The 13108-nt window shown below is 35.8% G+C and overlaps 1 protein-coding gene across 1 annotated transcript in view; it reads left to right on the forward strand.

Moving 5' to 3' along the window:
- The window catches only part of CtBP (C-terminal binding protein), a 281826-nt gene extending 269744 nt beyond the window's left edge, over positions 1-12082 (forward strand). Inside the window, exon 10 of the mRNA XM_090371158.1 lies at positions 11253-12082. Within this exon, the coding sequence (XP_090227284.1) occupies positions 11253-11614 (362 nt within the window). The 3' untranslated portion in view covers positions 11615-12082. The remainder of the gene's footprint in view (positions 1-11252) is intronic.
- Positions 12083-13108: the final 1026 nt, after the last annotated feature.

Here is a 13108-nt window from a genome sequence, read left to right on the forward strand (position 1 = left end):
GTTTGCTGTCTGAGTAGGATCATCAACAGTCGAACCATCAATGTCAAGTGGACCAATCAGATTCATCCCCTTCCTTTTAGAGTTTATATAACTGAAGAAATCCTTGCTGTTTTTCTTAGCATCTTTTGGGAAGGATTTCTCGTAATCTGCCTTCGCCTGTCTAACCTCAATTGTGGCCTGATTACAGACTAAGTTATATCTGCCATAGGCTTCTGAGTCGCTTGATAATTTATATGCATCCCACGCATTTTCTTCTCTGTTACGAGTCTCATTAGTTCATTAGATAACCATTTAGGCCTAAACCTTGAACAATATTTCTTAATAGGTATGAAACTTTTAGTAACATCCACGATTAATTCCTTGAATGCTTCCCGCTTAGAATTTACTGTTGGTAAAATCGTCAGTTGATCCCACTGTACAGAATTTAAAAACTTTCTGAGACCACTGTACTCACCTTTACGGAAGCAAAAACCCTTTCCTTTGCCCCTGATGGTAATTATATCTTTAAGTAAATCCCACATCAGTACAATGTGATCACTGCCACCTAGTGGTTCCTTTATATGCAAATTCTTAATACACGAGTGATCACTGCTGATAACCAGAGCAAGAGTATTACTTTCTCTGGTTGCCTCTCGAACATGCTGCTGCAGAAAACAATCATCCAATAAATCCACAAAAGTCTGACTAGTGTGTGAGTGACCAACCCACAAGTTCCAGTCAATATCTGGGAAGTTAAAATCCCCCATTATAAGACATTCCGATTTACTAGCCCACTCTATTTCTCTGTATAATTGTTCATTGTACTCATACGAGTCATTAGGCCTATAACACACTCTTACTCTTACTTTTGCTTTCGCAGTGCTTATGTCACACCAAACTGACTCAACAGTGCACTGTTCATCTATATCAACTGGATGCACTTCTTTTGATTTTATGTTTTTCTTAATTAACAGCATAACACCACCTCCCTTTCTATCCTTTCTGTGCACATTGTACTCCCCAAATTCCAGTTCTGTATTCCTTATATCTGTGTGACACCACGTTTCTGCTATCCCAACAATATCCGCCTTTGATGTCTTGACCAACACTTCAAATTCATGAAATTTATTTTCTATACTTCTAGCATTGGTATACATGCTCCTATTCCATATTCCCACCTATTTCACGATGACTGCCATCCATCCCTGAAACCCCCAACACCCCTTGCTCCAGGTCGCTACTTATTCTAATAGAAGTTGTGCAAGAATCACCTTCACCTCTGCCTGCGGCTACTGTTAAACTATTAGTCCTTGTATTCCCCCAAGCTAGCAGTTTTCCGACCCACCCAACACTGCCTCAATAGCAACAGTAAATATTCTTGCACCCTTTCTATTTAAGTGTATCCCATCCCTGTAGAAGAAGTCTCTCCTGTTAACAAGTGCAGAACAGGCTGAAAAAAAATTCTATCCCTTAAGCCTTGCACAATCTTTCCAGGGCCGAATTGATCGACAAGGCTCTCATCATATACTCCTTTCTATCGTGTCTGGGCAGAATTGCAGATACTTTCAAATTCAACCCTAATTCACGGCTTTTTTTCAACAGTGACCTGTACTTGTTAAGTAATTCTTCTGGACTCCTTCTCTTAATATCACTAGTGCCAACATGTACAACTATATCACCTTTTGTGCCCTTAAAAGATGATATCCGCTCTACAGCGTCATCAACCTCTGCCCCTGGCAGACATACACCCTGGTCCTGTTCCCTATCCTTTTTACAAAGCATGTTCTCCGTTTCCTTGACAATAGAGTCACCAACAACTACTAGTTCCTGTGGGACCAGCGCATTCTGCCTTGGGAGTTGCCGCTGTGTTGCGTGATGACCAAGTGCAAGCTCTGGCGTTGATGTGGGCAGCTGAGAGCTTGATGGGCCCCTCATTTTAGATCCTTCAAGCTCTCATATAGGCCCATAACAACGCTGAGTTGTCGCCTGATTTCCTTACACTCCTTACATCGTGCGCACACAAAGACATCCCCCATGGCAATATCATGTCCTGTACCCGATTGCTCTACAAACATCATGCAAGCAGTGCATTTTAAAAGGCTGTGATTCAGAGGACACTGCCCCCATCAGTTCTCCCCTGAGCCACAGCACTCCCATTAGCTTGAGCATTTTGCTTTGCTGCTCTGGTCTGAGTCATGATTTCGATTTAATTTCAATAAAATTTCAATATCAGTACAAAATTGTAACCCTAAACGTGTGTCCCAACACGGTTATAATGCTATATATATTATTCAGTATCGAGTATTATCTACAGGTTCTGTTTATATAACTTCCGTATCAAGTTATGTATTAATTAATTATGTTACGTTTATAATCTAAGTCGTTATATGTATTTAGTTAAAAGTACAATTTAATTGACAGTGAAGTTTAATAAGATTAATAGATTTTACTGATTAATTGACAATATTATATTATATACTATACTATACTAAGCTTATGCTATCTAGTTCGGGATATAACACCATGTCGTATAACAATGGCGGCAAGTTATGAACGGTAAATTTAGGACACTTAAGTATTAATTAACTTCCAAATCTCGCTGTCTCAATTCAGAATAAACTAAGGATCCTGACTTGGTCTATAAACTACTTATAGAAAATAATTTGATGTAACAATTGGTCAATAAAGTGGCTAAATATGGCTAAAAAACTTCTCGTTCAGTGAAGCTGCAACTTGTAACACGTGGATTTGATACCCTTACCGATACTTTCATGCAATTACAAGGCCGAGTAAAGAATAAATACACCAGATTAATCAGAAAATCACAAAATAATGCTATACTACTAAATTTAAATCAAAAGTTTTAGAAACGCAATAATTTCAAATCAATAAATAAGAAAATCCACTTAGCGGCTTTGAACACCTGACTCCCACAAGCCTCGTCAGCAGATTCCTGCATGCAAGCTGTGGCACAGACATGCAGAAATTTGTTTACTGCAAATCTGGTATATGTTTTGCTTACCAAATGGGTATTATGTTAGTTAGCAGAACATACTCAGTATTGCATTGTCACATCACATTTTTGTGAATTTGTCATTGGGGTGATAACACATTTCGAACAGTGAATAAACAGGTTTTTCATTAAATTTGTCAAAACATTTACTGAGACTCTTTAGTGTTCATGGAAGATTATAGTAATGAAACCATTTTGCAGACATCAGTGTATAAATGGCCCAAAATGATGATGTGGTCACTCACGTGCAAGAAGAAATCAGACATAACTGCATGCAAATGTTAAACAGCCTTGTTAGCACTCTCAGAATCTCTTATGACTCTGTACACCTTATCCTTCCTGATGACCCAAATGTGTCTTTTAGCACATTCAGATGACCATACACATTTTGAGAATGTGTACAAACTCTATTGTATTGGGAAGAACATGACTTTGTAAGTGGTGAGTTGATTGACAGGATAGACCAGTATCCAAATCTTTTAATAGGGTGATTACTGGCGATGATGTGTCTTCTGTACAATCTGCAGGAAAAAATGCCAGTTGGTCCTTGATGTTGGAATCACCCATTCATGAAGATAAAAACATTTGACACTGATAGATCGCAGATGGAGTGGGGGGGGGGGGGAAACAGTTAATGCTAAAGGTTTTTTTCAGTGCTCAGCATATCTAATATACATACTTGTAATGTATAGTCTATCATGTATTACAAGTATATGATACACTACAACATTCTTCAGACTTTGGTGTGCAAAGAACTGGGTTCTCCATCACAGTGTCACGATGCATCAGTAACTTTTCATTAACAAATATCTGGCCAAATGCAAGGCCTGTTCTACCCCTCCCCACCCCAATCCTTTGAATATAGCCCCCCCCCCCCAGACTTCTATCTCTTCCCAGAAATGAAAAAAATAAAAATAAATTATGAAGGGTCAATATTTCAGGTCAGCAGAGGAGGCATGCACTGCTCTGACAAGCATGCTTAAAGAGGTCACAGATAAGGATTGCAGAACCGTTTTCAACAGTTGTTTGGGGTTTTTTTTTTTTTTTTTTAGGAGCATTAGCAACTAAGGCCATATTGCTCCGGGGATATGCAGTGGTCATTCCCTGACCTTTCCACATCCTCCGTATATCAGTGAAGTTTTGGGCATTGAAAGACAAAGAGAAGATGTGAAAACAATCTCAAATGCCATTTTGTGTTAACCAGCATATTTAACGTTAAGTGGTGTTTTGTTTAAACTGTTTTGTGTTAAGTACATTGAAAAGTATAGGCACTGTAACAGTCCCAACGTGCATTTTGTGTTAATCATTTTCTTGTTAATCGTTGTCACTATAAATAGTTCTAAAATTTGTGCAGTTCGATGCATTTTTATTTGAATACATATAGTATCATTTTCCCGGGTCTAAAAATTCCTTAAGAGAAGTCCTAGTGGTGGGTCAGTTACAGATTAAATGTTAACTTATTGAAAAATCATATATACGTGAAAAGGCATATCTTGTACTTGCATAGTTTGAGGAATGCTTGTATTTAGATGCAGCATAGCATGCAAAGTAGAGTATGTGAATCCTTTATAATGAACTAATTTTGACTAATTGCTATGGGTTTGTCCAACTCAGTGCCACCATTACAAACTAGAACAAAGACTCCAGTGTAGTAAAGTCTTGCATGTATTTTTCTTCAATTGCTAGGTGATATTACTAATACAGTTAAGAAGTGTTTAAATGTTTAGAACATTAAATTTGTGGAAGCAGTAAAGTCCAAGCAACCAGTCATGTTGAATGCCATACTTGTATTTCTGTACATTAATATACTGTAAAAATTGGAGGATGGTTATGAAAGCTAAACTAGACAATTTGTTCATTAGTTCACAGGTGGCCTGCTGACAGCTATTTCTTTCTTCATCTAATTGCCATACCTTTAGCCCCTTAGAAAAGTTCGGAAAGGTTAGCATTTTCACATAATAATGTGAAGGCTACAGTAGCAAAGTAGCTTAAAGACTAATCACCTGAATTGTATTGCAGGGAAGTGGATTTGCTTGTGACAGTTTGGACAAGTGTCTAAATACCCACAGTGATATTGCTATTTTTTTTTATTTATTTATTATTTTTTTTAAAGTGAAAAGTGTAATGTGCACATTTTTAGTGCTTCATTTGTGCAACCTTTGTAACTTTCTGAATGTTTTCTTAAATTGTATGCTTTTATTTTTAAGAAAAATTCTTGCTTAATTCTGTAGTGTACATGTGTGGCAGATATATGGCATATGTGCAAATAAATGTAAACATTGAAAAAAATTGAGAATTTTGAACAATTTATTTGCAAGTAAAAAATAGACCTGAAGGGTGATCACTGGTATTTGCTTTGAATTATATCTGAAATAGATAAAACACATTATTATTGTTAGCCATATCATGCAAGGAAGCCTAAGGCTTATGCTGCACCAGCCAAAAAAAAAAAAAAAAAAAAAAATTTCTGAATTACCCTGAGAGAGAGAGAGAGAGAGAGTCAGAATTAGAAGGGAATTACCAAGAAGGAGAAGAATGATGATATCCAGTTCAGGGCCCCGGGTGTGCCAAGCCCATACTCACCAGATGTAAATGTTACAACATTCAGTGATCAAACTTAACATATTGATATTTCATTTATAAAATAAATTTTTTTGAACTGATGTTATATTTTAATGGTTTTGGCTTTTGCAGTATAAAAATAGCCACCATTTTGCTGTTTGCTGCAATTATTTTCATAAAATTTCACTGGGGAGTCTTACCCCCCCCCCCAAGTCAGATATGTGATTAATCCTTCATTCCTTTCCCTCTCCTTGTAGTCTTGCTTAAACAGAGGTTCTTAGGTGGGCAATGTAAAAACTAATTCTACTGCTTTATAGGTTTATTGAAAAACCTTGACGTTATTTAGTGGCTGCTGCTGCATATGAGATGATACACTACTCTCCAAAAAAAAAGTATCCAGACATATTGGCCCACTATGATGCATTCTGCCTCCTTGGTTAGTTAGTTAGTTATTTGGTTTTTAGGAGCATTAGCAACTAAGGCCATATTGCTCCGGGATATGCGGTGGTCATTCCCTGACCTTTCCACATCCTCCGTATTTGGTGGTGACGGGCTCGAACCCCGGTCTAATCAAGAAGCGTGTGCTATGCACTGCTTCTCCTTCCCACCTGGCTACGGAGGCGCCTCTGCCTCCTTGAGTAGGCTTTCTATCAACAAAAGATAGATGGCAGCATGTCTATCCATTCCTCCCACAGAACAGTAACCAATTGAGCTGCCACAATGTTGGATGTGTTAGTCTGTCCTTGTCCAAAATTCCAGTTCCTCCCCATATGGTTCAAATCAGGAGTCTGCACCAACCGTTCCAACTTTTCTACATTCATATCTGTGAACCATTAACAAATAGCACTGGTAGTATGTCACAAAGCATTGTCTTTTGAGTGAAACAAGGGACTGCCAACAAGCTGCACATTATAGGGAGCATGAAATTGTACAGAATTTTAAGGTAGGCATTTGCATTCATGGTTCCCTACATGACTGCTAAAGGTTCTAGCCCATATACCATGAGAAACAGCTCCACAATATAACCCCACCTCCTCCAAACTACACTGTTGACACAGTACACCCTGGAAGTTGTTCCCCAGGTATCCTTCACACCTGCCCATCTGATTGGAATAGGATGTAGCAAGATTTGTCACTATGTAGAACCAATTTCCATAAAAACCAGTGGAGTGTATATTCTTGCCACACTTGGCTGAGAAGAGAAGACAACCATTTTAACAAAAACAACCCAACCCAACATCACACTATGCAGACACATTCATCATGCCACTGAGCTGCTTTGCTAGGTATCTTCACCATACACAAGTTGGGGCTGCCATAGTCTGGCAACCCCAGGACATCCCTTCACCCAGGGATGTCCTGGGGGTGACACATAAAAAACTGCTCTTGACCAATTATAGCATTTTTTGCATCATTTAAAATGAGGCTGCTGATTGCAGTTGGTAGTGTTTGGCCTATGTGCTGCTACTCTCCCATGAAAACTGAAGCTGTGGAGATCCCTGGATACCTTAAAATCCTAATTGATGTTTTGTTCGGATGCCTGGTGAGATTGTTCATGCTACCCTTCCCTGGACTCTCCAGTCATGTGGAGTGAGCTTCCATGTTCTTCCTGATAATTTTTGGACAGTAGTAGCACTGTTATGCTTAAGTTTCATGATAATATCACCTGTAATCTGAGTCACTTGTTTGTCCTGGAAAGTTCAATAGACTGTGGGTTTCCAAATACATTTGTGTGCAAGGATAGTGTATTATTTTTATATATGTTCATGTATTGTGAAAACTGAAACTAAGATTCTCATAGATATTAAGTGACCCATCTACCAGCTCTGTGCATCCCTTCAAAATTTCTTTGTGAATATAAAATGGTCAGAAATTGCAATCTCAATTTGAGAGTACCTCTCTGGTCCTGAGTATCATCTGTGCCTGTTTAAAATCTGGACACATATTATGCTATCTCCCAGACTCAGATGTTCATTAATTTATGTTTCCCTCATTTAGAAATCTCTCTGCCTTTTTTTTTTTTTTTAATTATTATATGCCTTTCTCCATCCCTTTGGCCTAAGAAATGGGGAATACCTGTCTTAATTCTTCCTTAATTGCAAAGAAAAGGAGAATTTAATTCTTCCTTAATTGCAAAGAAAAGGAGAATAAAGTCAGTTGGCAGATTTTTTTCCTAGTTTTGTCCTCACTTTAATTAAAAATCTAAATCGTGATTTTGTGATTTTTCATTAAATCTACATGAATGCAAATGTTGCATTCATGTAGATTTAATTAGAAATGACTGCTTTTTTTTTTCCTGGGCTAAAAATGGAAAATTACTGACATAAATAGCGCATGTATTATAATTCATTGCCATCATTCCTTCTTATTTTAAAGGACTTATAGATAAACTGATAGCTATAGATTTCCCAAATTAAAGGAATTTTCAGTAATTTCATATTTATATAATTGTATAATTTTTTTTTTGTAATGCTCAAATTGTTCTATTTTCTTGCAGAGTGAGTGATGGTTCTTCATCAGTTATTATAAATTAAAGTTCCTATTTCAGAGACAAGGCTATTGACCAACATGCACTTTATAGTGATACTAGATGGAAATGATAGATTTAAAGCTTTTGAAGTTGGGTCAGGCAATGATGCATAAGCTATAAAATGAAGATGGTTTTGGCAAAAAGGGTTATTTTTAAATAAATCAAGTGAAAAGGCATGAACTTCTGCAACAAAGTACTGGTTTAGTTGTATATATTACATTTATTAAATGTACCAAGTTACAAATAAGTAAATCCATGGTATTTGTAACTAGGTACATTTAATAAATGTAATACAGTAAACCCCCGCTATTCGCGGTCGCTGATTTAATATAAAATGAAATCTAAAAAAATGTGAATTTTAAAGCGCCGTGAACATTTTCCGCCATTAAAAAAAAAAACATGGGCGTGGCTAAAATTATCTTTCCCGGTCAAAACAGCGCTCAGTGGGGGGGGGGAGATGGGGTGAAAAAATCGCGAGTGTGGATGTTTCACGCTAATCCTTGTTCAGTATGTGTTATGCGCTTGTCATGAAAGGTTTCGTTGTTTGCTTTTAATTTATATGCTTATAAATCGAATAAATTTATCAATTTATAAATTGATATGCTTACAAAAGTGATAAATCTACCGTTTTGCAGTGTAAAACAGCCTTTTTCGAGTGTGTTAACGGAAGAAAGTGACTTTATTTGGACAAGTTCCTTCTAACCCGTACAAAAATATGGCTACGAATAACAAGGGAAATGTGAAAAGATCAAAGAAGGTGATAACATTAGCGAATAAAATTGAGTTATTAGACAAAATTTATAATGGTGAAAGTGTCTCCTCAGTGGCAAAACATTATAAAATCAATGAGTCAACGGTACAGTCAATCAAAAAATCGGAAGAAAAAATCTGCCGTGCTAATTGTTTCAAAAATTTGCTCTGTAACTCGTGATGTTAAATTAGAAAAAAATGGAACGGGCTTTAAATCTGTGGATAGAAGACCGAACTCAAAATAAAATTCCGTTAAGTTCACTCATCATTCGTGAAAAGGCAAAACTCCTTTATCAACACTTTAGCAAAACTGGTGATAACACTGGCGGGATAAGTCTTAGCTAGCAAAGGCGCTGGTTTGAAAGATTTGTTTGAAATTTCTAATAAATATTACATTTAATATTAAATTGTTTCTTATTTTCATTTCGATGCCATATGCTTGCATTTCACTATGTACTGTCTATGTACATAGTCATATTATGAAGGTACATATAATACATACATAGACAAAATTTTAGACTAGTTTTTCTTATATATTTCATACTTTGGAACGGAACCCCTTTATTACTATGGGAGCCATAACTCAGTATTCGCGGCATTTCTCAGGAACGTAACCCCCCGCGAATAGCGGGGGTTTACTGTATATACAACTAAACCAGTACTTTGTTGCGTTTCTGTTCTCCAAAAAATAGTAACAGAAGTAGATTAAGTATCATTCATAAAATTTACAGCAGGCATAATATAATGTGGATTTATATAGTATAACTATTATCATATAATATAAATATACTATATAAATCCACAGTACGAGTTACTGATAAATAAACACCCACGTCATTTGCTGCTCTTTAAATCTATTTTCCCTTGAATGGGATGGGATAGGTTCACATGAAAAAATGCATGATTTCATTAAACTTAGTGACAATTTCTGATAAAAAGTTGCTGAAGGATATGATGGTAAATGTAGGTCCTTCTGAATTAGAATAACTTTAATTGAAATTAAATTAAAATATCTGTATATCTTTGGTTATTATTCTGCTCCTCCTTCAGTAGCTACTGAAATCATCGTACACTAAATTTACTTATTTACACGATAACTAAAAGACTTGCATGGCATTGCTGTTTAAATACAATCTTACTGTTTCAATGCAGAAAAAGGGATGCTATGCAAGTCTTTAGTTATATTATAAATGAATAAATTTTGTACTTGTACTGTTATGATTGCTAAGAGATGAGTGAGGATAAATTGATGTATGGTGGTTTTTTTTTTTTTTTTTTTTTTTTTTTAGTTTCACATTAATTATGAATTTAGAAGTGTTAAATGTTTATTTCTCTCATGGTGTGAATAAGTCCCCCCCTCCCAAATCTTTTGATTAGTTACAATCAACATATATTTTTTAATATATTAAATTTCATGCTATTAGTTAAGAACTTTAAATTAAAGAAAGACTCGGTTTATTTTTGGTTCAGGTTGTTCTACTCTCCAAAAAAATAGTAACAGAAGTAGATTAAGTATCGTTCATAAAATATTACAGCAGGCATAATATAATGATAGCATATTTCACAATACAGACTGCACCATTCAGAAATGTATTAGTAAATTAAGTGACTATAATGAAAATATTTTTTAATGTATATTATGTGTTGGATCTACTGACAGTTACTTTGGAAAATATATCCCAGAATGCTGAAAATAGATGCTTTGTTTCTCTCCCACTAATCAACAGCAGCAAGTTAATCAGAAGAGGAAGTGTATGGGCTGGTTACCTTTTCTTCCATCATATGAGCTACATTAAAAATAAACATCTCAAGGACAACCTTTCACAAATTTTTTTATGTGCACTGCAATCGACCAGTCATCAGATCTGGAAGTAATGGCTCACCGGAAGTAAATGAACTAGACACTTCAGGAAAATGCTTTTCGTAATTAATTCGTTCATTTTTCACTGCTGGAACTTTTTTGTATTAGGAGGGTGGGAGGTATAGTGTGTAAAATAGAATTATAAACCTGTGAGGGATTGAAAGAAACCAGTGGTGATTCTCATTCTGTTCTATTTTCGTGCATAAGACATCTCTAAAATTTACTGCATACTTTATTGCTAGTAAGTGATCAGAAATTATTATTTAGTTTTTCAGTATTTTACAAAGGTGAACCCCATATTCTAGAATATGGCTGCAAAAAAGTGCTCCCTAAAAAAAATTGTATTTGCTAGTGGCAAGAACATGCAACTATTTCTGAATCCAGTTATATTCTTCATAATACTATTGTGAATTTAATTTCTGTTTACAAAGTATGCACCCTATTAATTTATTCCATTTCTTTCACTAATAGTAACTGGGTTTTGTTTTTCCTATTAAAAAAAAAAGAAAGTGGAAAAAAAAGCTGTTTGACTTAAACTTGTTTCTTTTTGTTTGCAGGTCCACTAAAAGATGCACCTAATCTCATATGCACTCCCCATGCAGCATGGTATAGTGATGCTAGCTGCACAGAGCTTCGAGAAATGGCGGCGAGTGAGATTCGTCGGGCAATTGTGGGCCGTATACCTGACTCATTGCGTAACTGTGTGAACAAAGAATATTTTGTTAGCAGTGGGTATGGTGAAAGTATCAATGGTGCAAGTGGTTACAACTACAATCCCATGGGTGTTCCACATTCCACTACTCTGGAACCCCTGTCCACATCTCCAGCCATCCCAACACCTCATTCACAGCCTCACTCTACTCTTCAAGACACCCCAAATCACATGGCCCCCAAACCTGAAAGTTCAGAGGTTCATTAGCTACAACCATTCCGTGCCATGGAATAAAACCCACCTACTTCACTACAGAATCAAGACAACCATGCTAAGAAGGAAGTGACACCCCGTGTGGTTGTTAGATCAGGTCCTTTAGTTTCCTCCTCTGGATCAGGAGAACTGTATTAGCAGCCATCCAGTCTTGTGATCCCCAAAACTGTCCTGAATCAACATTGTCATTCTCCCAATAGTAATGCTGACCTTCCTGTGCATTCGTTGGGTTCATGAAATTGGCAGTTGTAATGTATCTGTAATCCGGCCATATCAAAACCTGTCTAACATTGCCATTTATCAGTGTGCAGAAAATGATGCAGAAATACTTGAAAGTTCATTTGATATCATGACAGTAATCAAAGGCTTGAGGTGTTGTCCAAGATGCAACTTCAGGAAATTTGAGGAAACCAAATCTGTCATCAGACAATAACCCTTTTATGTCAAATTAAAAAATAAAGAAAGAAAAAAAATGAAAAAAAAAATGGAGGAATTAGAATATCTTACTGGTTTTGCTGTAATATTGAAAAATAGTGTTTGTACTGTTTAAGGTAAAGAAAGAGGCAGAATTTCCTGCCAGATATCACAGCCTTACTGTATCAGGGAAACAAATGCAGAAAAACTTCCTCTTTCTTATATTAAACAAAATCTTCTTATAACATCCTGTAAACATGTGTAGTATTGTAGGTCAGGCAAAAGGGAGGGGCACAAGCTTAATTTGGCTAAGTGTAACATTTCATCAGTAAAATGTAAAGCACCACATTGATTAGCTTGTTTTTATTGTTTTGTTTTCATATATATAGGCTCCTTTAGTTGTAAAGCACTGCTTCAGTAACATAAGCACTTTTTTATGGCCTGTGTGGAAATCTAAATTTTTTTTTTTCCATGTCCCTCCACTGAGATTTCATATTTCACTAGGTCATGACATATCAAATTAGAATCATTCCATTTATCCAAAGTGTAAGTACTAATACAGGCCACATAATACACTGATTGTGTAAAAACTATTTGTGTTCTGATGCCAGTAGCTCAGTGGAGCAATTTACAATTGTTACAATTGTTTTAAACTTTTACTTGAAATATTTTCAACAATTTTTTTTTTTTTTTTTTTAAACTGGAAAAGTTAGATTTGTAAAACTAAGGAAAAATAATTATATATATATCGACATGTTGATGTTCATTATAAGTTTAGTGGCTGGGTGAGAAATATTTCTTCAGAAAAGAAGACATTTATTTGAAATAAAACATATAACTAACTTAGGTGTAATTTGGTTTACTAACCTGTCATTAAAAAATAAGAATTTCTGGTACAGGTATTGCACTTATTTGGTTTTCCCTGCCTTTCTAGTAGCCTGGCCAAAAAAAAAAAAAAATAATAATAATAAAAAAAAATAAAAAAAGCAAAAAAAGACAAACCTTCTCTGCAAAAGAACTATGAATCTTGAGCTTCCTCTTTGAACATTGGTGTTTCAGCATGTGCCTAAATCA

Source organism: Mastigoproctus giganteus, chromosome 4 (genome assembly GCF_048544385.1).
Source record: "Mastigoproctus giganteus isolate SK-2022 chromosome 4, ASM4854438v1, whole genome shotgun sequence".
Classification (NCBI taxonomy): Eukaryota; Metazoa; Arthropoda; class Arachnida; order Uropygi; family Thelyphonidae; genus Mastigoproctus; species Mastigoproctus giganteus.